Raw genomic sequence first — 24,412 nt, 5'->3', positions numbered from 1 at the left:
ACTGGCATTTGCTTCGTCAACCAAAGAGCTGTCCGCCTCTATTTCCCTAATGATCTCACTTTGCACCATCTTTTTTAAGAATTATTTTTCACATTCAATTTCTAAAGCGGTTGCGATGCCCCCCCCCCCCCCCCCCTCCCCTCCCATGAAAGAGGGACCATCTGCTCAGCATGAAAATAGATTTAATAAACAAAGTGCAGGATTATTAATCATCAGTCGCAGCGCAAAATTACACTTTATTTTGGCTTCCTCGGTGGCACCAGTGACGGCACCAGCAGCGTATCTTTCCCGAGGACGGTTCATTCCAAAACACACTGCATCCACGCAGCACAAAATATAGGATGTTGGCAATGAAAACCCCCGCATGTACACGGCATGGCCACGGGTTTCTTATCTCATATGTTATGCATGCCATGCAATCTGCAAAGAAAATAATTGCCTGAGAGAGAGAAAAAGAGAGAGAGAGAGAGAGAGAGAGAGAGAGAGAGAGAGAGAGAGAGAGAGAGAGAGAGAGAGAGAGAGAGAGAGAGAGAGAGAGAGAGGAGAGAGAGAGAGAGAGAGAGAGAGAGAGAGAGATTCCCCCAACCTGTCCTCCGCTTCCCGCTCTTTTCAGCCACCGTCATTTCCCATGACGCGAGGACCTTTTTAATGGATCTTCTCATCTCTGAGTCTAAAGTAATATGAAACATATTCATCCAAGCATAGCGGCCCACTCCTGGGACAGAGGCTGATGGATGGGCTGTTGTTGTGCAAACATTATTCCACTCGCAACAATCAAAAGGACTGTAATCCTATAATTATCTAGGCTCACAATGAGTGTCTTTTGAGTCTGACGAGAGCCATAGATGGATATGAACGATGTCATATAAGAGATAGACCAGGTCTAGTTAGAATAGAGGTAGACAGTAGATATACTATAGAGCCAGAGCTGAGTGACTGCCACAAATAGGTGGCTGGCAGGTCCAGAGGGCTTGTCTTGTGTCTTGTGTCAGTGTTGTAGAACTCGAGTTCAGGACTCGTGACTGGACTTGGATTGAGCACTGATGACTTGGACTTGACTCGAGCATTGCATTCGGACTCGCAAGGTGCAGACAAGGACTCTGACTTGTTAATTGATAAATAGCCTACAGTTTATTTTTATTCTTTTTTGTAATAGGCCCTAATCATTTGGCATAAGATATCGATGGCTAGTGCATTTGTTTGGCTATTGTGTCACAAAGTTAATTAATTAATGTTTTTTTTATTTGTATGTCAGCTCTTTGACTGCCAACCTTGTTGACTCGACTCAGACTCGACTCAGGGTAATGGGACTCGACTCTGACTCGACTTTGGTTTTTCTTGGTGACTTGGACTCGAACACTGGGGACTCAAGACTCGACTCTGACCCTGCTTATGTCTAAATTAAATGATAAGGTAGCAGTCCTATACGACGAGGTGTTACTATTTCTTTACCATTTCATGTGCTGTAACAACACAACGATTCAATGTCCTGATGACCTCACTGGTGGCCACATTCAAACTAATTTACTTCAATAACTGTCAAACTAATTTAATGTGTGTAAAACTGTTTAGAGTTTTTGGATGTGTGTGGGATTATGTGATTAATTATGATAACTTTTTTCCCTTCCTACTACTACTACTACTACTACTACTACTACTACTACTACTACTACTACTACTACTACTACTACTACTACTACTACTACTACTAATACTACTACTACTACTACTACTACTACTACTACTACTACTACTACTACTACTAACTACTACTACTTCTACTACTACTACTACTACTTCTATGACCTATGACTACTACTATTACTTCTACTGCTACTACTACAACAACAACAACAAACAATAACCTATCTTTTATTACTTTGATTACTTTGTTTTATCTATGTTCACAGCAATTCAGCAGATTATAGTTACGCACATCTATTTAATTTATTATTGCAATCCTGTCATTTGTGATCCACTATACTCCTTAGTCCCGAGTCTATATTTCAGCCGTACTTGTGGCACCATGAAATGAAGCAGTAGAAACGCATGGCGTGTGACAGTCAGTAAATTGGTCTGTAACGTCTCACTCCCCGACACTGTGTGTGCATTCATAAAACCTTTCAACTCCCACATCAACTCCCACACGCCGTTTTCATTTTCTCCTCCATGTGCCGTGTAATTTTCATGAGCCTAGGACCATAGGAACCCATTCGAAGCGCGCTCTCTGGTTCTCAAAGCGTATATATATATGTGTGTGTCAGCTGGATTTGGCTCTTTCTGTGGCTGCGGTGCCACAGAGGGGTTTCGCAGCTTCGTCCCCTCTGTTCTTCCCATTCGACCTCACCGGCCGGCCGCTCTCGGTACAAACGGACGGGGGAGGGATCTCGGAAGAGAGGCCAGCAGACGGTCCCGGTCGTGATGGATTGATTCATACGGGAAAAAGGTCCACTCAAGCCACGCCGTTTTAAATTGCTTTGCGCCCCCACACCGTCACCCTTCCTCCCACCCCCATCCTTCCTCCCATTTGAGTCTGAGCATTTTTTCAAATTGATTCTGGTGTCCCAAAAGAGAGGGCAGCTATTCTGTGTGCCTGCTTCAGTGCTGCACAAAGGAGGCTAGCTGCTAGTATGTCTACTACGCTACCCACCGTCACTCCCAGAGTGCCCTTGAGCAAGCCGCTGGACCCAGAATTGCACTTACGGTCAGCCCCTGCGTTCCGATCTCTCTGGTGAAATGCGTGATGTCCCACAGTTCTGGACCAGTGTCCCTGAACAGCTGAGGACAACAGGGATGTTTTGATGTTTTTAAACGCAAGCGGAATACATAGTTTTGATAGCATTGTTTTTTATTTATATTTGTATTTGTATTTTATTTTATTTATTCACTTCTGTATGGAATGTGCTATAGGAAAACAGATTGATTGATTGACTTGAGTTGCTAAAGGTATATGTGTCTGTATCGAATGGAGCATGGGAGAACACACACAAATACAAATACAGAAATTGGCCAAAAAGGCAACCTGATCGTTCCATGTTAATACATGAACATTAATATATTTATGTCTGTGGCACGACTACATCAGTAACCAATATTTCAATGAACCTGAATTAATAACATAATACCCATGCCTGTCTCTCTCATGTCTGTTTTGTCTGTCCATCTTGTCACCCTGTCTCCCTACTCCGCCCAGGAGGTGATGAAGATAAGGACTTTGACATCCAGAGGAACACAGGGACTTTACTGATAGCCAGGCGTCTGGACGCGGCGAGGCGCTCCAACTACAATCTGACCATCGGGGTGACCGATGGCCATCAGAACGCCACCACACAGGTACACCAAACTGGATTTTCAAGATTCAACGTATTCTCATGATAAAAGTGGCCAAAGCCAAGACAGTATAACGTACAGTTCACACATCATATGCCCTAGAGGTAGCTGGATCCAATACACATACTGTACACAAGGATCGCATATAGAATGTGATTTCTGCCTTACCTGCTTCATCAGGGGGGGGTGTCTTGGATGGGGATGTGGTGGGGATTGGGGGACTGGCTGTTCCAGATGAGGTTCACATGCTTTCGAGCGACACTGTACTTATTGTATGCCTATTATTATGTCTGCACTTTCTACATTGCACTACTTTTATTGTCTTTTTATACCTATTCTTATGTCTGCACTTTATGCATTGCTTTTATTCTGTCAACTGTATGCAAATGTTATGTTCATTTTATGCTATTTGCTGGGAAGCACTTTGAGCATGTATGAAAGGTGCTATATGAAAAAAATTTGGGATGTCCGATATTATCGGCCTACCGATATTATCGGCCGATATCGGCATTAAAATGTGATATCGGAAAATATCGGTATCGGTTTTCAAAAGAAAATATATACTTTTTTTTTTACATTTCTAGAACCTTTATTTACCCAGGCAAGCAAGTAAGAACAAATTCTGATTTTAATTATTGTCAAAAGTATGCATAATGTTGTGTTAATTCCACAACAAGAGATGTATGTAATGTTAATTACCTGAAATTATTCAGTTTTTTGAGGGGGAAACCCTGCATATATCGGTATCGGTTGATATCGGTTGATATCGGTATTGGAAATTAAGAGTTGGACAATATCGGTATATCGGTATCGGTAAAAAAGCCAATATCGAGCATCCCTAAAAAAAAATAATAATAATAATAGCATCTGTAATGCTGTCAACCAGATAAAGATCTAGGTAAAACAGCCCCTCTTGGTCCTGCACTCTTTTGACATCATTGTTTTTGTTTATTGCTGGCCACACCCCTCCGCCTATCTTTAACGACTTTAACCATTAAGAGAACTATGTCTAAAATGTAACCAGTTTGTCTCCATCTTGCAGGCCTACATCCGTGTGTTGGACATGAATGAGCACAGGCCCGTGTTCCTGAAACCACTCTACGAGGTGAGAGTTCAACCTCATGTTTGTCTTAAAGGAACACCCCAACATTTAGGGAAATTAGCTTATCGTCTTCTCCAGAGAGAGACAATAAGATAGATACCAGTTTCCTCTCTGTGCGTTCAGTAGAAAGCTATCTGGCTGCATGTTAGCCTAGCTTAGCACAATGAATGGAAGCGGATAGTGCCGGTTAGCCAACTAACCCCTCTCCTGAAGGCTAACCGGCACTGTCCGCTTCCATTCATTGTGCTAAGCTAGGCTAACATGCAGCCAGATAGCTTTCTACTGAACGCACAGAGAGGAAACTGGTATCTATCTTCTTGTCTCTCTCTGGAGAAGACACTGAATGGTTCCTCACTGGCGAAACAAACGTAAACACCTCCAATAGAAAACTATAAGGCACAACTGTCTGCCTTAAGTACAAGTTCAGAACTTTGGACCCCCCCCCCAGCCCTATTTCCTACATACCAATCATGTTGTCCTTTCTCAGCTCTATCCACGATGTTCTTCATGCTGGATACTCACAGCTTCGGCCAGTTAGCCACGTAAATGAATGAACGCAATGTCAATGAGGCTGTGCACCCGTCTGTACAAGCCCTGAGATACATGCTGAAGCCTACGCCACAGGGCACCCAAAGTTTACTCTACTGACCTTGCAGTGGTTTTGTCCTTCGGATGAGACGCTAAACCGAGGTCCTGACTGAATTTGGTCCTTAAAAGAACCCAGGACGCCTATCGTAAAGAGTAGGGGGGGGTTCCCCGTCGATGTTCCTGGTCAAATTTCCAATCAGGTCTCTGACATCAAGGCCACCTAATCATCCCTTCCCCTTAATTGGCTGATATCAATCGCTGTCTCCTGAGCCGTTCAGCCATTGTGTAGTGTGATGTGTGCCGGGTGCCAGTGTATGGTAGCCATTGAGCCTGTGTAGCCCATAAAGGTTGGGTGCTACCTACCAGTGGTGGTGAATGAGGCAATATCCACCCTACATTGTAAAGCGCTTTGAGTGTCTAAAAAAGTGCTATATAAATGTAATTCAATATCATTATTATTATTTGTAACTAGTCTTATCCAGTATCCAGTATGAATGGCAGCATGGATACCTCTATCGATCGCCAACTAAGCAAATAGGAAGTAAGTAGGAAGAAGAGCTAAGGGTCCACAATTCTGAACTTACCCTTTAAAAGCCTTGGTTACATCTATAGAATTGACCATGTGTCAACTGACTAGTTCTTCATCAAGATTGATCAAATATTAAATATTACAGTGTTCTCCAGAGTCAGACTAGAAGATATACAGTATACCAATTTCCTCTCTGTACGTTCAGTAGAAAGCTATGCTCAAATTAATGGAGCATTTCCCATAATGTTGGCGTGTTCCTCTAAGGGAATGAACAGTCCCACACAATGCTAAAACAGAGAATTTCCCAAAATCAAATACCAAGAAACACGTCAGCAAAGAGACTTTGTTTCCTGCATTTTAACACATACTGTAGAACCATGATCTCCCTAATGGAGAATAATATATTATATATCTCAATCATTTCTGCCCAATGAACCCAAATTGATGGTCTAAGTCTGTACTGTTCAGTAAAAGTGATGGACCGGTATCTGTACTTTATATCGATCCGTACTGAAAGTTTAGTACTCAGAGTCGGTATCGGCGCACCCCTACTTCTTTTTCTCACTTCCTGTCTGTGTGCCTCAGGTCAGAGTCCCAGAGGACACCTCCCCGTGGAAGGACATCCTGCAGATCAGTGCCCAGGATGCGGACGCCAACAGCAAGCTGCTGTACTCCGTCCACAGCAGCCTCCACCCTGACAGCACCAAGTACTTCCACCTGGACCCCAAGAGCGGCGTGCTGGTCCTGACCGAGCAGCTGGACTACGAGAAGATACCTGTACACACGCTCATCGTGATGGTAATAGTACTGTAATACGAATTATAGAAACATTACACAGTTTGTCAGATTAAATTGTAATGAGTCATATCGTTTGGTCGATTTAATAGAATAGAATAGAATAGGACTTATACACAAACTCTGGACTAGAATACAATGTAATCTAATACAACTAGTCTTAACACTCTTTCACACTGGGGCCCATTTTCCACTGCTGCTTCTCTTTACCGTAACTCTTTGAGTATTAGGGCCATCGAAAAAAGCTCAGCGCCGTCTGAAAGCCAAGGAGCGTCACATATATGGCTTATTACGGTAATCCAAAAACTGCTGGAGTTATTGAGGAAGTAAACACAGATAGAATTATACCAGCTTCAAGGTCAACCACAAGGGCTAAATTCCGCCTAGACAAAGGTGAGGAAAAAGGAGCCTAAGAAGAATAAATATAAAAGGCCAGGGTTCACAAATCTTATTGCAGTTGCATAATAGTTCCAAGTTCAAAATGTACACGTGCAAAGTTTAATTGATGTTCAATTGCAGTGTATACTTTACTAAAAACCAGTAAAAATTCAATTCCAATTTTTGTGTAATAACAGTTTGATACACACTCAAAACATACAGTAAAGTTAAAACAATAACAGACATTGAAAGCTGAAGTAGTTCTGAAAAAAGGGTGAAAAGCACTTACTCACAGCACATTCTCTGTTACAATTACACCACAATAACAACTAAATATACCCAGGCGGACTGTTTCTGGCTTAGGTTTAAAATGGTTTTAATATCCCCCCCCAAATATCCCCTCCCACACACACACACGTTCTCACCCTTCGCTGTCTCCCCCCTTCCCCCTGCAGGTGCGTGACCAGGAGATCCCAGTGAAGAGGAACTTTGTGAAGGCCGTGGTTCACGTGGAGGACTGTAACGACCACTCTCCGGAATTCCTCAGTCCGCGATACGAGGCCAGCATCTCTAACCTGGCCCCCACAGGGATGGAGGTTCTGAGGGTCAAGGCCCTGGATAAAGACACAGGAAGCAACGCTGATATCAGCTACTCTGTGCTCTCTGGTAAGTAGGGGCAGTGTGAGTTGGGTTCTGGGGGTCATGGTCCTGGATGGGTAATAATGCTGGTGTCAGCTACTCTCTGCTCTCCGGTAAGTAGGGGCAGTATGAGTTGGGTTCTGGGGGTCATGGTCCTGGATGAAGACATGGGTAATAATGCTGGTGTCAGCTACTCTCTGCTCTCTGGTGAGTAGGGGCAGTATGAGTTGGGTTCTGGGGGTCATGGTCCTGGATGAAGACATGGGTAATAATGCTGGTGTCAGCTACTCTCTGCTCTCCGGTGAGTAGCGGGCAGCCTTGAGTTGGGTTTCAATTCATTTTGGATGTAGAGGAGTGTCTTCAGCCACGAGGTACACGTGAGGCACTGCATGCGCTCCTCTACATTGGAGATTAATTGAATACAGCCACGCTGCTAGACTTGGATGGAGGTGAGAGACAGTCCAAGGCCCACGAGGCAGGGGGGACAGAGAGACAGTCCAAGGCCCACGAGGCAGGGGGACAGAGAGCCAGTCCAAGGCCCAGAGGCAGGGGGACAGAGAGACAGTCGAAGGCCCCAGAGACAGGGGGACAGAGTGAGAGACAGTCGGAGGCCCCAGAGACAGGGGGACAGAGAGCCAGTCCAAGGCCCAGAGACAGGGGGACAGAGAGACAGTCCAAGGCCCCAGAGACAGGGGGACAGAGAGACAGTCCAAGGCCCAGAGACAGGGGGACAGAGAGCCAGTCGAAGGCCCCAGAGACAGGGGGACAGAGAGACAGTCCAAGGCCCAGAGGCAGGGGGACAGAGAGACAGTCCAAGGCCCCAGAGACAGGGGGACAGAGAGACAGTCCAAGGCCCAGAGGCAGGGGGACAGAGAGACAGTCCAAGGCCCAGAGGCAGGGGGACAGAGAGACAGTCGAACACCCAGAGGCAGGGGGACAGAGAGACAGTCGAAGGCCCCAGAGGCAGGGGGACAGAGAGACAGTCCAAGGCCCCAGAGACAGGGGGACAGAGAGACAGTCCAAGGCCCCAGAGACAGGGGGACAGAGAGACAGTCGAAGGCCCCAGAGACAGGGGGGACAGAGAGACAGTCCAAGGCCCCAGAGACAGGGGGACAGAGAGACAGTCCAAGGCCCCAGAGACAGGGGGACAGAGAGACAGTCCAAGGCCCCAGAGGCAGGGGGACAGAGAGACAGTCCAAGGCCCAGAGGCAGGGGGGACAGAGAGACAGTCGAAGGCCCAGAGACAGGGGGACAGAGAGACAGTCGAAGGCCCCAGAGGCAGGGGGACAGAGAGACAGTCGAAGGCCCCAGAGGCAGGGGGACAGAGAGACAGTCCAAGGCCCAGAGACAGGGGGACAGAGAGACAGTCGAAGGCCCCAGAGGCAGGGGGACAGAGAGACAGTCGAAGGCCCCAGAGACAGGGGGGACAGAGAGACAGTCCAAGGCCCAGAGACAGGGGGACAGAGAGACAGTCCAAGGCCCCAGAGGCAGGGGGACAGAGAGACAGTCGAAGGCCCCAGAGGCAGGGGGACAGAGAGACAGTCGAAGGCCCCAGAGACAGGGGGACAGAGAGACAGTCGAAGGCCCCAGAGACAGGGGGACAGAGAGACAGTCCAAGGCCCAGAGACAGGGGGACAGAGAGACAGTCCAAGGCCCAGAGACAGGGGGACAGAGAGACAGTCGAAGGCCCCAGAGACAGGGGGACAGAGAGACAGTCCAAGGCCCCAGAGACAGGGGGACAGAGAGACAGTCGAAGGCCCAGAGACAGGGGGACAGAGAGACAGTCCAAGGCCCCAGAGGCAGGGGGACAGAGAGACAGTCGAAGGCCCCAGAGGCAGGGGGACAGAGAGACAGTCGAAGGCCCCAGAGACAGGGGGGACAGAGAGACAGTCCAAGGCCCAGAGACAGGGGGACAGAGAGACAGTCCAAGGCCCCAGAGGCAGGGGGACAGAGAGACAGTCGAAGGCCCCAGAGGCAGGGGGACAGAGAGACAGTCGAAGGCCCCAGAGGCAGGGGGGACAGAGAGACAGTCCAAGGCCCCAGAGGCAGGGGGGACAGAGAGACAGTCGAAGGCCCCAGAGGCAGGGGGACAGAGAGACAGTCCAAGGCCCAGAGGCAGGGGGACAGAGAGACAGTCGAAGGCCCCAGAGACAGGGGGACAGAGAGACAGTCCAAGGCCCAGAGACAGGGGGACAGAGAGACAGTCCAAGGCCCCAGAGACAGGGGGGACAGAGAGACAGTCCAAGGCCCAGAGACAGGGGGACAGAGAGACAGTCAAAGGCCCAGAGGCAGGGGGACAGAGAGCCAGTCGAAGGCCCAGAGACAGGGGGGACAGAGAGACAGTCCAAGGCCCCAGAGACAGGGGGACAGAGAGACAGTCCAAGGCCCCAGAGGCAGGGGGGACAGAGAGACAGTCCAAGGCCCCAGAGACAGGGGGACAGAGAGACAGTCCAAGGCCCCAGAGACAGGGGGGACAGAGAGACAGTCGAAGGCCCAGAGGCAGGGGGGACAGAGAGACAGTCGAAGGCCCCAGAGGCAGGGGGACAGAGAGACAGTCGAAGGCCCCAGAGGCAGGGGGACAGAGAGCCAGTCGAAGGCCCCAGAGACAGGGGGACAGAGAGACAGTCCAAGGCTCCAGAGACAGGGGGACAGAGAGACAGTCCAAGGCTCCAGAGACAGGGGGGACAGAGAGACAGTCCAAGGCTCCAGAGACAGGGGGGACAGAGAGACAGTCCAAGGCTCCAGAGACAGGGGGACAGAGAGACAGTCCAAGGCTCCAGAGACAGGGGGACAGAGAGACAGTCGAAGGCCCCAGAGGCAGGGGGACAGAGTGAGAGACAGTCCAAGGCCCAGAGGCAGGGGGACAGAGAGACAGTCCAAGGCCCAGAGGCAGGGGGACAGAGAGACAGTCCAAGGCCCCAGAGACAGGGGGGACAGAGAGCCAGTCCAAGGCCCCAGAGGCAGGGGGACAGAGTGAGAGACAGTTTATCTTTTTTTATTGGAAGAATTTGGAAGTATTGTTTTCTTTGGTGAAGTGCCCGTTTAAAAATGAATTGGAAGAATTCCTGTATTTTCTCAGTTGTACTGAATCAGCTCCAAAATGTAATGAATTGTTTTTCCTCATTTCACACCCATAATATAGCTTCATCATATGATTTAATGCTTTAATGCTTTTTATTTTTTATTCTAGAGTGTTCTATTAAAAATACCACAAACATTTAGACTACTCTGTATTTTTGTGGAATAGATTTATCTTTTCTGTAACAATTGGGTCAAAGCACATCTCATGGAATAGGTGACTGACCCAAACATAGAAATCATATACTGATCATCACAAACACCTAACACAGTTATGAAATTACATTCATATATGTTGACTGATACATCTCTCTTTCTTTTTCTTTCAGGGAACATTGACAACATTTTCTCCCTGGACCCAGAGATGGGGTCCATCAGCGTGGCCAAGCCTTTGGACCTTCACCCCCAGGACCAGTACCACCTGACAGTGAGGGCCACGGACCAGGGCTTCCCCCAGCGCACCGACCTCTCCTCAGTCCACATCCACGTCCGCATCTCCGACCGGACCCCGCCCGCGTTCCCCTCGGACGAATATTTCACGGAGATCAGCGAATGGAGTACGCCCGGAGCCCCCGTGGTCACTGTCTTCGCCTCGAGCCCCGCCGCGGTGCATTACGGGGTCAAAGACGGCGACCCGAATGGCACGTTTCACGTCAACCCCTACACCGGGTTGATCTCGGTACAAAAACCCCTCGATTTTGAAAGCTGCGTCTCCTACAAGCTCCGAGTGACGGCCGCCACCACGGCGGGCGCCGCGTCCGAGACCACCGTCTACATCTACGTGATCGACGAGAATGACAACGCGCCCGTCTTTCAACAGAGCGAGTACCTGGGACAGATTAGCGAGGCGGCGCCTGTGAACAGCATGGTGATGGGGGAGAGGAACACTCCCCTGGTCATCCAGGCCTCAGACGCAGACCGGGACTCCAACTCCCTGCTGGTCTATCACATCCTGGAGCCGGAGGCCCTCAAAGTCTTCAGGATAGATTCGAGCATGGGCACACTTTCCATAGTGTCGCCGGTTGACTTTGAGGCCACGGCTGAGCATTCCTTCACAGTGGAGGTGAGGGACTCGGGGGAGCAGTCGCTGTGCGCCTCCGAGCCCGCCAGAGTCACGGTCCGCGTGTTGGACCTCAATGACTGCCCGCCGCAATTCTCCGCAGCTGTGTACGAGCCATCCATCACGTTCCCGGCTGTCAGGGACGCGGAGGTTGTGCGGGTTATGGCTCGTGACGCCGACTCGGCAATCTCGTACAGCATCGCCGAGGGGAATGCGCACGGCGCCTTTGCAATTCACCCCGACACCGGGGTTGTAACCGTAGCCAATGTGTCAGAGTTTAGGCCGTTTTACCAGCTGCTGGTCAAAGCCTCCGACGGTCTCTACAAAGACACGGCCGTCGTCAGGGTGAACGTCACGAATGCGACGGCGAGCGACCTTGGATTTGAACAAAAAGCATATTCAGCCACGGTTGTGGAAAACCTTGTGACCGTTAAAAACCTAGCGGTGCTCAGAGCGGCAGGCAGTCACCTGAACGAGCCTCTTGTGTATTCCGTGCTCAATCCCATGGGTAGATTCTCAATATCCCAAACATCAGGGGTACTTGAGACGACGGGTGTCTCTTTTGACCGAGAGGAGCAGGACATCTATGACGTGGTGGTGGAGGTGAGGGACACGAGGACGCCCCCCAGGAGGGCCGTGACGCACGTTAAGGTGTTCATCGACGACGTCAACGACAACTCCCCGCAGTTTCTCAACCTGCCGTTCTTCATGACGATAGCCGAGGACACGGAGCCCGGCGACGTTCTGTATCAGGTGACGGCCGGCGACAGGGATCTGGGAGAGAACGGGGCTATCGTGTACGCGTTGGAGGAGGATTACGGCCTCTTCCGGGTGGATCCGTATCTAGGAGACGTGTCCCTTCAGAGACCCCTCGACTTTGAGGCCTTGAGTAAGTACGTGCTGACGGTCGTGGCTACGGACGAGGGCGATCCCGGTCACAGCACCTCCGCGCTGCTCAGTGTCCAGGTGAGGAACCGCACGAACCCCGTCTTCCAGACCTTGCTCTACCCGCTGAAAGTCCCCGAAAACGTCCCGCCCTTCACCACCATCTTGCACGTCCAAGCGAGGAACCCGGAGGGCTACCGGCTCATCTACAATCTGGAAGAGGAGAACGCGACGAGACACTTTCACGTCGATTTTAAAACCGGCGCGTTGAGCGTCACCGACCCCCTGGACTACGAGAGCCAGTCGACGCACGTGTTGACGATCCGGGCCACGGACTCTGTGACGGGGGCCTTCTCCGAGGCCTCGGTCGAGATAGAGGTGGAAGACGTGAACGACAACGCTCCGGTTTTCTCTAAGCATGCTTACAATGTTGACATAGCGGAGGGCCTTCCCGTAGGCACCTCTGTCATACAGCTAAACGCCTCGGATGCGGACTTTGGGAGAAATAAAGACTTTACCTTTCAGATAGTGACGACCGAGGGGAATGAGACCGCCTTCTTTGAGGTGGACCCCCAGAGTGGGCTCATGGTGACGACCCAAGTGCTGGATTATGAAAAGACAAAGAACTTTCAGCTGAAGGTCAAAGTCACCGACAACGGCACGGCCCCTCTCAGCACCGAGGCGTACGTCACGGTGAACATCACAGACGTCAACGACAACCCCCCGGACTTCATCCAATCCCATTACCAGGCGACGCTGAATGAAATGGCGAAATGCGGCCACATTGTCATCAAAATACAGGCCTCGGACCCCGACGCCAGAGACGCCAATAACCTCCAGTACAAAATCCTCTCGGGAAACGAGGAGAGGTATTTCAACATCAACGAAACCTCGGGAATCATCTCCTTCTCCAACGTGTGTAAGAGAGACCTGGACCCCTACTACAACCTGACGGTGGCGGTCTCGGACGGGGTGTTCCAGAACACGGCGCCGGTCAGCATCGACATGATGAACAGCAACCGGCACGGGCCCTACTTCAAACAGAACGTCTACGAGGCGGAGCTGGCGGAGAACGCAGAGGCGGGCACCCGGGTGATCCGACTGGCGGCCATCGACCCCGACGATGGCCCGTACGGCAGCATAGACTACACGATCATCAACAAGCTGGCGGACGAGAAGTTCATGATCGACAACGACGGACAGATCGTCACGACGCAGCCGCTGGACCGGGAGAACCCCGCCCAGAGGGTCATAGCGATCAAGGTCATGGCTAAAGACGGGGGAGGGAAAGTGGCCTTCTGCACGGTTAAAATCATCCTCATCGACGAGAACGACAACGCCCCCCAGTTCAAAGCGACGCAATACCACGTCTCCATCCAGTCGACCGTCAACAAAGGCTCCCCCGTGATCCAGATCATGGCGTTCGACGCCGACGACGGCAACAACGCCGACGTGACCTACACGGTGGACGAAGCCGAGGAGGTGACGGAGGACGTCATCGAGATCAACCCGTTCACCGGCCTGGTGAGCGTCAAGGAGAGCCTGGTCGGCATGGAGAACAAGATCTTCACCTTCAAGGTCAAGGCCCGCGACGGAGGCATGCCGTTCTACAACACGACGGTCCCCGTCGAGGTCAAGGTGGTGCCGCCCGAGGTGCCTCTGCCGAAGTTCTCCGAGCCCCTTTACACCTTCTCGGCGGCCGAGGACGTCCCGATGGGATACGAGATAGGATCGGTGAAGGCGGACTCCGACATGCCGCTCATATACAGTCTGGTGAACGGCAACACGGCGGAGAGTAACAGCGACAAGGTGTTCACCCTGGACAAAGAGAGCGGGACGTTGCTGGTCCAGAAGACCATCGATCACGAGAAGACAAAGTGGTACCAGATAGACGTGATCGCCCAGGGGAACCACAACGGCACTGCCGTGGCGTCGCTGGTCACGGTTAGCATCCAAGTGCAGGATGTGAATGACAACCAGCCGGTGTTCGAGGCCAGCCCGTACAGGGCGTACCTGGCTGAGAACATGCCCGCCGGAACCACGGTGATACAGGTGAGATGTTGTGTTTAATACAGTTAAAGTGGGAAACAACCCTAATGCTGATTTATTTTGCACATAATCCAAACCGTCTTTTTGCAAACATTAATTTAGTTTGACAGCTATTGAGAGTACTGTAAATGAGTTTGAATAGTGATGTCAATTGGGACATTAATGACAGCATCATGAAATTATGTAGATGAAAAAATAGCAATACCTTGTCATACTGTATACACAACGCAAGGATTCAATATCCTAGAGGACATCACTGGTGGCCACATCCAAACTCTATAGGGATGGCTAGTGTGACGTCACAAATAATTACTTCCGTGTCCACTAGCATGTTTAGTCTAATGCGGCCAATGTAAACAGCAATGGCTACAGCCCAGGAACCGGTCGCCCTTTTTACTGTGACATCCTACTTCGCTGACTTCTCAGAGTCTGTGAAAAAGGGTCTCAACTCGTGTAACTCAAAACAAAAAAACTGTAACAGAGGAAAGCGATAGTAAGAGACTGTTTTGTTGACATCATTTCTATTGCTGCAACACGGGACACAGCACTGCACCGTTTTACTGCCTTTGAATATCCCGTCTGGAAGCAACAGGACACGGGAGTGGCGTTTTGGAATATGATGACGTAGCGCCTAGCCATGAAGCCATCCCTATACTCTCAATAATTGCCAAACTAAATGAATGTGTGCAAAACGGTTTACAGTTTTTGGATGTTTGTGAGATTATGTCAAGTGTCCCTTAAATAAGATTACTACCGTGGGAAGGGTTGAGGGAGTGAGGAAGGGAAGTATAGTGAGGGAGGGAGGTAGTGAAGGAGCTAGTGAGGTAGGTAGGGAGGGAGGGAGGGAGGGAGGGAGGGAGGGAGGGAGGGAGGGAGGGAGGGAGGGAGGGAGGGAGGGAGGGAGGGAGGATGAGTGACTGCATGGCTCCAGACTAACTTGTTCCTCTAGTAACCAACTGAAAGGTTTAGGAGCTCCACTTAAAATGACATTCAGCACAACGTGCTTGTTTCATAAACCCAGAATCTTCTACACACACACACACACACACACACACACACACACACACACACACACACACACACACACACACACACACACACACACACACACACACACACACACACACACACACACACACACACACACACACACACACACACACACACACACACGCACACACACACACACACACACACACACACACACACACACACACACACACACACACACACACACACACACACACACACACACACACACACACACACACACACACACTTTCTGATGTATTCTATTGAACTGAGAGAGTTCTTCAAATGCAGTCAATAAAAATGTATTGGACGTCTCTATGTCATTAGGGAATGTGGTTGAATCAGCACAACGCCGGACACAGTTATGTATTAAAATGTGGTTCTCTAAGCAAGTCATTTGCTATATCTATCTAAGATAAGATATTCCTTTATTGATCCCCTTCGGGAAATTCCAGATGTATTGTGCTTCTGTGCCATGAATGATATTTTATTATCATAGAGCTTCCAAGTTTACTGGCCTCCTTACTTCTGGCTAAGGCAGGATTACTTGCTCCTGGAAGTCTTAAATCAGTATAAAAAAGATACAGATTCTACTACACGCTTACGTTCTCTGTATTTATTGCACTTTTCTGTTCACAAAAATGCATCCAATAGACCCTAAATTCCTGACCTGAAGTCCAGGCAAATATGTGGCTCGCTTGATTGAGTTCACAAGCTGTTCTCGCAGGAAACACATTTTTTCTCGATATCGCCTGCTGACTCCTCTAAATTGTCCTCCTCGTTTTAGTTTTGACATTACTGTTTGTGGCGCAGAAGGATCTGAATAATATTTGCTTTCGAAGAAGAAATCGATACGTTATAATGCAGAGAAAGAGAGACATGAGCGAGTGAGTGAGTGAGTGAGTGAATGAGTGGGTGGGTGAGTGAGTGAGGGAGTGAGTGAGTGAGTGAGGGAGTGAGTGAGTGAGTGAGTGAGTGAGTGAGTGAGTGAGTGAGTGAGTGAGTGAGTGAGTGAGTGAGTGAGTGAGTGAGTGAGTGAGTGAGTGAGTGAGTGAGTGAGTGAGTGAGTGAGTGAGTGAGTGAGTGAGTGAGTGAGTGAGTGAGTGAGTGAGTGAGTGAGTGAGTGAGTGAGGGAGTGAGTGAGTGAGTGAGTGAGTGAGTGAGTGAGTGAGTGAGTGAGTGTGTGAAGGAGTGAGTGAGTGAGTGAGTGAAGGAGTGAAGGAGTGAAGGAGTGAAGGAGTGAAGGAGTGAAGGAGTGAAGGAGTGAAGGAGGGAAGGAGGGAAGGAGTGAAGGAGTGAAGGAGTGAAGGAGTGAAGGAGTGAAGGAGGGAAGGAGGGAAGGAGTGAAGGAGTGAAGGAGTGAAGGAGTGAGTGAGTGAGTGAGTGAGTGAGTGAGTGAGTGAGTGAGTGAGTGAGTGAGTGAGTGAGTGAGTGAGTGAGTGAGTGAGTGAGTGAGTGAGTGAGTGAGTGAGTGAGTGAGTGAGTGAGTGAGTGAGTGAGTGAGTGAGTGAGTGAAGGAGGAGCGAAATACGCAGTCCTTTGTTTGTCCTTAGTTGTTTCTAAGCTGAACCTAACCACCGATCCCACCACCACCAGGTGACCGCCAACGACCCGGACATGGACACCAACGGCGAGGTGACCTACACGCTGGAGCCGCTGCCCGACGACGACGCGAGCGGCGCCGACAGCATCGCCGACGTGTTCTCCATCGACGGCGAGAGCGGCTGGATCACGACGCTGCGGCCGACGGACTGCGAGGCGTCCCGGATGTACCGCTTCAGCGTCACGGCGATGGACCACGGCGGCGACGTGAAGCTCTCCTCCTCCGTCCTGGTGGAGGTGACGGTGACGGACGAGAACGACAACCCGCCGCTGTTCTCCGAGGACGTGTACCGCGGCTCGGTGCTGGAGAACAGCCGGCCCGGCGACGTCATCGTCTCCATGACGACGGCCGACGCCGACGTGTCCCTGGAGAACCGGCTGGTGACCTGTTACATCACAGTGTGTGTGTGTGTGTGTGTGTGTGTGTGTGTGTGTGTGTGTGTGTGTGTGTGTGTCTGTGTGCCTTTGTGTGTGTGTGTGTGTGTGTGTGTGTGTGTGTGTGTGTGTGTGTGTGTGTGTGTGTGTGTGTGTGTGTGTGTGTGTCTGTGTGCCTTTGTGTGTGTGTGCGTGTGTGCGTGTGTGTGTGTGCGTGTGTGCGTGTGTGTGTGTGTGTGTGTGTGTGTGTGTGTGTGTGTGTGTCTTTGCACACAGGGTTAGTACAGTCCTGTCATGGCGCTGATGGATGAATTGACCCTGATCTCAAACCCTGCCCTCTTTTCTTCATCCTCATCAAGACTAGAGGGCGGGGTTTAAGATAGGGCCTTTGCTGTCTCACCGGCTAAGTTATCAACACACTAATGAGTTGTTACCTCACAGGTCTGATTGGGGTTATCTTAAAATTAAAGGATTAACTTCACAGGTCTGATTGGTGTTATCTCAAAATTAAATGATTATCAATCACCGCTTTTATTGGTGGGGTACAGTGGCACAGTGGTTAGCACTGCTGCCTCACAGCTAGAAGGTCCTGGGTTCACAGTGGTTAGCACTGCTGCCTCACAGCTAGAAGGTCCTGTGTTCACAGTGGTCAGTACTGTTACCTCACAGCTAGAAGGTCCTGGGTTCACAGTGGTTAGTACTGCTGCCTCACAGCTAGAAGGTCCTGGGTTCACAGTGGTTAGTACTGTTACCTCACAGGTAGAAGGTCCTGGGTTCTCAGTGGTTAATACTGTTACCTCACAGCTAGAAGGTCCTGGGTTCACAGTGGTTAGTACTGCTGCCTCACAGCTAGAAGGTCCTGGGTTCTCAGTGGTTAATACTGTTACCTCACAGCTAGAAGGTCCTGGGTTCACAGTGGTTAGTACTGCTGCCTCACAGCTAGAAGGTCCTGGGTTCACAGTGGTTAGTACTGTTACCTCACAGCTAGAAGGTCCTGGGTTCACAGTGGTTAGTACTGTTACCTCACAGCTAGAAGGTCCTGGGTTCACAGTGGTTCGTACTGCTGCCTCACAGCTAGAAGGTCCTGGGTTCACAGTGGTTAGTACTGTTACCTCACAGCAAGAAGGTCCTGGGTTCACAGTGGTTAGTACTGCTGCCTCACAGCTAGAAGGTCCTGGGTTCACAGTGGTTAGTATACTGTTACCTCACAGCTAGAAGGTCCTGGGTTCACAGTGGTTAGTTCTGCTGCCTCACAGCTAGAAGGTCCTGGGTTCACAGTGGTTCGTACTGCTACCTCACAGCTAGAAGGTCCTGGGTTCACAGTGGTTAGTACTGTTACCTAACAGCTAGAAGGTCCTGGGTTCACAGTGGTTAGTACTGCTGCCTCACAGCTAGAAGGTCCTGGGTTCTCAGTGGTTAGCACTGTTACCTCACAGCTAGAAGGTCCTGGGTTCACAGTGGTTAGTACTGCTGCCTCACAGCTAGAAGGTCCTGGGTTCACAGTGGTTAGTACTGTTACCTCACAGCTAGAAGGTCCTGGGTTCTCAGTGGTTAATACTGTTACCTCACAGCTAGAAGGTCCTGGGTTCACAGTGGTTAGTACTGTTACCTCACAGCTAGAAGGTCCTGGGTTCTCAGTGGTTAATACTGTTACCTCACAGCTAGAAGGTCCTGGGTTCACAGTGGTTCGTACTGCTGCCTCACAGCTAGAAGGTCCTGGGTTCACAGTGGTTAGTACTGTTACCTCACAGCTAGAAGGTCCTGGATTCACAGTGGTTCGTACTGCTGCCTCACAGCTAGAAGGTCCTGGGTTCTCAGTGGTTAATACTGTTACCTCACAGCTAGAAGGTCCTGGGTTCACAGTGGTTAGTACTGTTACCTAACAGCTAGAAGGTCCTGGGTTCACAGTGGTTAGTACTGCTGCCTCACAGCTAGAAGGTCCTGGGTTCTCAGTGGTTAGCACTGTTACCTCACAGCTAGAAGGTCCTGGGTTCACAGTGGTTAGTACTGCTGCCTCACAGCTAGAAGGTCCTGGGTTCACAGTGGTTAGTACTGTTACCTCACAGCTAGAAGGTCCTGGGTTCTCAGTGGTTAATACTGTTACCTCACAGCTAGAAGGTCCTGGGTTCACAGTGGTTAGTACTGTTACCTAACAGCTAGAAGGTCCTGGGTTCACAGTGGTTAGTACTGCTGCCTCACAGCTAGAAGGTCCTGGGTTCTCAGTGGTTAGCACTGTTACCTCACAGCTAGAAGGTCCTGGGTTCACAGTGGTTAGTACTGCTGCCTCACAGCTAGAAGGTCCTGGGTTCACAGTGGTTAGTACTGTTACCTCACAGCTAGAAGGTCCTGGGTTCTCAGTGGTTAATACTGTTACCTCACAGCTAGAAGGTCCTGGGTTCACAGTGGTTAGTACTGTTACCTCACAGCTAGAAGGTCCTGGGTTCACAGTGGTGAGTACTGCTGCCTCACAGCTAGAAGGTCCTGGGTTCACAGTGGTTAGTACTGTTACCTCACAGCTAGAAGGTCCTGGGTTCACAGTGGTTAATACTGTTACCTCACAGCTAGAAGGTCCTGGGTTCACAGTGGTTAATACTGTTACCTCACAGCTAGAAGGTCCTGGGTTCACAGTGGTTAGTACTGTTACCTCACAGCTAGAAGGTCCTGGGTTCACAGTGGTTAGTACTGTTACCTCACAGCTAGAAGGTCCTGTGTTCACAGTGGTTAGTACTGTTACCTCACAGCTAGAAGGTCCTGTGTTCACAGTGGTTAGTACTGTTACCTCACAGCTAGAAGGTGGTTCACAGTGGTTAGTACTGCTGCCTCACAGCTAGAAGGTCCTGGGTTCTCAGTGGTTAGTACTGTTACCTCACAGCTAGAAGGTGGTTCTCAGTGGTTAGTACTGTTACCTCACAGCTAGAAGGTGGTTCTCAGTGGTTAGTACTGCTACCTCACAGCTAGAAGGTCCTGTGTTCACAGTGGTTAGTACTGTTACCGCACAGCTAGAAGGTGGTTCACAGTGGTTCGTACTGCTGCCTCACAGCTAGAAGGTCCTGGGTTCACAGTGGTTAGTACTGTTACCTCACAGCTAGAAGGTCCTGGATTCACAGTGGTTCGTACTGCTGCCTCACAGCTAGAAGGTCCTGGGTTCTCAGTGGTTAATACTGTTACCTCACAGCTAGAAGGTCCTGGGTTCACAGTGGTTAGTACTGTTACCTCACAGCTAGAAGGTCCTGGGTTCACAGTGGTGAGTACTGCTGCCTCACAGCTAGAAGGTCCTGGGTTCACAGTGGTTAGTACTGTTACCTCACAGCTAGAAGGTCCTGGGTTCACAGTGGTTAATACTGTTACCTCACAGCTAGAAGGTCCTGGGTTCACAGTGGTTAATACTGTTACCTCACAGCTAGAAGGTCCTGGGTTCACAGTGGTTAGTACTGTTACCTCACAGCTAGAAGGTCCTGGGTTCACAGTGGTTAGTACTGTTACCTCACAGCTAGAAGGTCCTGTGTTCACAGTGGTTAGTACTGTTACCTCACAGCTAGAAGGTCCTGTGTTCACAGTGGTTAGTACTGTTACCTCACAGCTAGAAGGTGGTTCACAGTGGTTAGTACTGCTGCCTCACAGCTAGAAGGTCCTGGGTTCTCAGTGGTTAGTACTGTTACCTCACAGCTAGAAGGTGGTTCTCAGTGGTTAGTACTGTTACCTCACAGCTAGAAGGTGGTTCTCAGTGGTTAGTACTGCTGCCTCACAGCTAGAAGGTCCTGGGTTCACAGTGGTTAGTACTGTTACCTCACAGCTAGAAGGTCCTGGGTTCACAGTGGTTAGTACTGCTGCCTCACAGCTAGAAGGTCCTGGGTTCACAGTGGTTAGTACTGCTGCCTCACAGCAAGAAGGTCCTGGGTTCCAACCCCAGCAGGGGGCCTTTCTGTGTGGAGTTCTCCTCCATGTTCTCCTCATGTCCGCTCTGGTTTCCTCCCACACCATGGACGACATGCATGCCACGTGGTCACCGGGCACTGCACACATGTTCAAGGAAACAATAAAAGAAGGAAGGGTCATTGCGTCACTCTGTGTAGCGCGTGAACACACATTGGTGCCGAAGTGTGGAAACGTTCAGTCCGGCCGACATTGAGTTGAATGGGATCCGCCATCTCCTCGTTTATGATCATCATTTACACAAGTTGTTACCTTGGATGTTATATTGGTTGATTTATATTTCCTCAGATAGCTTGTATATTTTGAATATTCTTAATACAGGCTTCAATATACCTCACACCAACGTCACAGAGGCACCAAGCAGATAATAGAACACTGGTATTCTGACACGATGACCCCTCCATCATAAGAAACAAGCATTTCATTATAAAGTACTGAAAAGTGTATTTTGTTCTGACAAATAAAAACAAACTTGAACTTACTTCTTTTATAGTTTCCTTGACTATGTGTGGCTGCCCACTACTCCATCCTATAATAGTTAGGATGGGTCAAATGCAGAGAATTAATTTCCTCTAGGGGATTAATAAAGGGTTCAATTTAACTCAGCTTAAACTTTAAATTAAATGACTATTAACACCACAGGTCTTATTGCCGTTATCTTGCTACTCAGCCACAGTTCAATCAGCCAGAAGAACAGACTGACAGCCAGACAGGGGAGGAATAACAACTCAGTGCCCTGCAGCTAATGCCACCAAACAAAGCCTTTTATTAAATGCAAATCCTGTGTTTTTCCCTCCTAGGTCGAGAAATCTTGACAGCCTTAATGCGTTCAGCCTTGCTTTTCAAAACAACGGTTCTTGTTAAACGTGTAGCTGATGAAATGTTTGCATAGGAGTCATGAAATGTAAGACCTCCTCTTGATTTGTTCCTCCGGAATGCGTTCTTCCTACAGCCTCAGCTTTTCTATTACGCTACCGTATGCAAATCCTGTTTTTGTATATATGTTTGGCTATTCTGATGGGTACGGAAGTTGGGAAAGTTAACTTTCAGAAAGTTATTGATGACTTTGATTGAGTAGCAGATTTAAATCACCGGTTTGCAGCCCGGCGGCCCTGGCGTCGAAACCCGCCGGGGTGTGAAAAGATTTGATGATTTTGCAGAATCTGAAAACAATATATTGTGTGTTTTCGTATTTGTGATACATGCCGCTTTCCTTTTGAAATAGTGGAACTTATTCCAACGGTAACTAATCACGTGAAACAGCCCTGAAAAGCGGAAATAAATTAGTTTGCTGTCACAGTTGATCATTTCAGTCCATGGCTGCATCAGGGGGGCGTGATTAAAGATTATATTGTGTTATTGGAGCTGTGTGTGTGTGTGAGAAGCAGAGCTTAGGTTCCTTTTTGGTGTCAATAAGGACCCACAAATCGCAGCCCAATCTAACCTCAACTCTAACTATAATCATTTAGTTAGATAATGGTGAGAGCACTCACCCGCTACTGCAATGATTGTTCGTTCAACTCCTGGTTGCGGCGTTTGTTTTGGTGTCTTATGCAGATAAAAAGTTAATATATCACTTATGGCTATAACAAACATCGATTAGTACTTTCTGATATGTAGTCCTTCCACAACTGTCTATACTGTAGGCAGGCATATAACAGAGGAGAGAGTGAAACCGATGATCACAATAGTCATTCTTATACATCCTCTCATTGGGCTAAATGTCTAGTCAACAAGAAAATAATAGTGACATTTAAATATTCCCCATTTTTCTGGGGGACCCCCTGGAACCTCCGTCAAGGACTGCTGGGGGTCCCGCGACCCCACGTTGAGAACCCACGGCCCTAGAAGACTGTGACAGTTACCAATCTGTTTTCATTAAAAAAAATAAACTGTAATGCCATGACATGCAGTTAAGGCTAATGTTTCAACCCTGCAAACACAAGACCTGTCGGGCCAGTTTGCCATGTTTGCCATTCAATGTCTGTTAGCTACTAAGTGAAAACAGTGTGGGACTAATGTAAATGTATTACTATATACATAATGTGGTAATACTACTACATACATTGTGTAGTAATATGTTAATTCCGTTACCAACCATCATTTTGAGTTGTGTTGTACACCCATGGGGGTGACAGTGGCTCGGGAGGTAAGAGCAGTCGTCTGGTAATCCGGAGGTTCCCGGTTCGATTCCAGCTCTTCCTGGGCAGCGGGTCGAAGGGTCCTTGAGCAAGACACTTAACCCCTAACTGCTCCCGATGAGCAGGTTGGCACCTTGCGTGGTTGCCTCCGCCGTCGGTGTGTGAATGTGTGAGTGAATGGGTCAAATGTGAGGAACAAATTGTCCCAACAGCGACAGTTGTGATTGGAGGATCAAGGAAAGAGGGCGGGGTTTGAGATTGGAGGTCAATTGCCGTTGACTTGCTCTGGATGGTGCACGGCACTGGCAGTATAAACACCCACCTCTCCTCAGTGCCAGACCTGCCTACTTAACACCCGACAGGCAATAATAACCATTTAATTCCCAACCCTCTTCAGACGGGGACCCGCGGGGCCTGTTTGCCATCGTCCAAGAGGACGAGGGCCAGTGGGGTCTGATCCTGAAGGAGCCCCTGGACCGCGAGGCCCAAGACATCCACACCCTGAAGGTCACCGCCACGGACGGGAGGTTCCAGGCCCCGGCCACCGTCGTGGTCCACGTCCTCGACATCAACGACAACAGTCCTCTGTGCCAGCAGGTGAGTTCTGTCACGTCTAGACGGGGCCCAACCCGCACATACTATATTCTAGGGCTGTCTTAAATACTTTGAAGCTGCGAAGCTTCGTTCGATGGGCATGGGATTCGAATATGAAAATAAAAATCGATTATAAAAAAAAAAGAATAATAATAATAAAGATATGCATTTTTTTTATTTTCTTTTGTGTGCAAAATCAACTCCGCCTCTCTTTGTTAACTACAACAAGCAATGCTGTTTGTTATTTAAGATGAGGTCAGACTCGGCACTGACAGATTTGTGTTCATTGTGCTGCTTTTATA

The 24,412-nt window shown here is 49.3% G+C and overlaps 1 protein-coding gene across 1 annotated transcript in view; it reads left to right on the top strand.

Annotated features, from left to right (window-relative positions):
* fat2 (FAT atypical cadherin 2) overlaps window positions 1–24,412 on the top strand; it is a 217,034-nt gene that overhangs the window by 75,292 nt on the left and 117,330 nt on the right. Inside the window, 7 exon segments of the mRNA XM_084332130.1 lie at window positions 3,194–3,333; window positions 4,373–4,435; window positions 6,135–6,347; window positions 7,178–7,388; window positions 10,769–14,436; window positions 17,062–17,470; window positions 23,914–24,113. Coding sequence (XP_084188256.1) covers window positions 3,194–3,333; window positions 4,373–4,435; window positions 6,135–6,347; window positions 7,178–7,388; window positions 10,769–14,436; window positions 17,062–17,470; window positions 23,914–24,113 — 4,904 coding nt within the window.

Source organism: Notolepis coatsorum, assembly GCF_963971535.1.
Source record: "Notolepis coatsorum genome assembly, chromosome: 16".
NCBI lineage: Eukaryota > Metazoa > Chordata > Actinopteri > Aulopiformes > Paralepididae > Notolepis > Notolepis coatsorum.
This window is presented reverse-complemented; position numbering and strand designations above follow the sequence as displayed.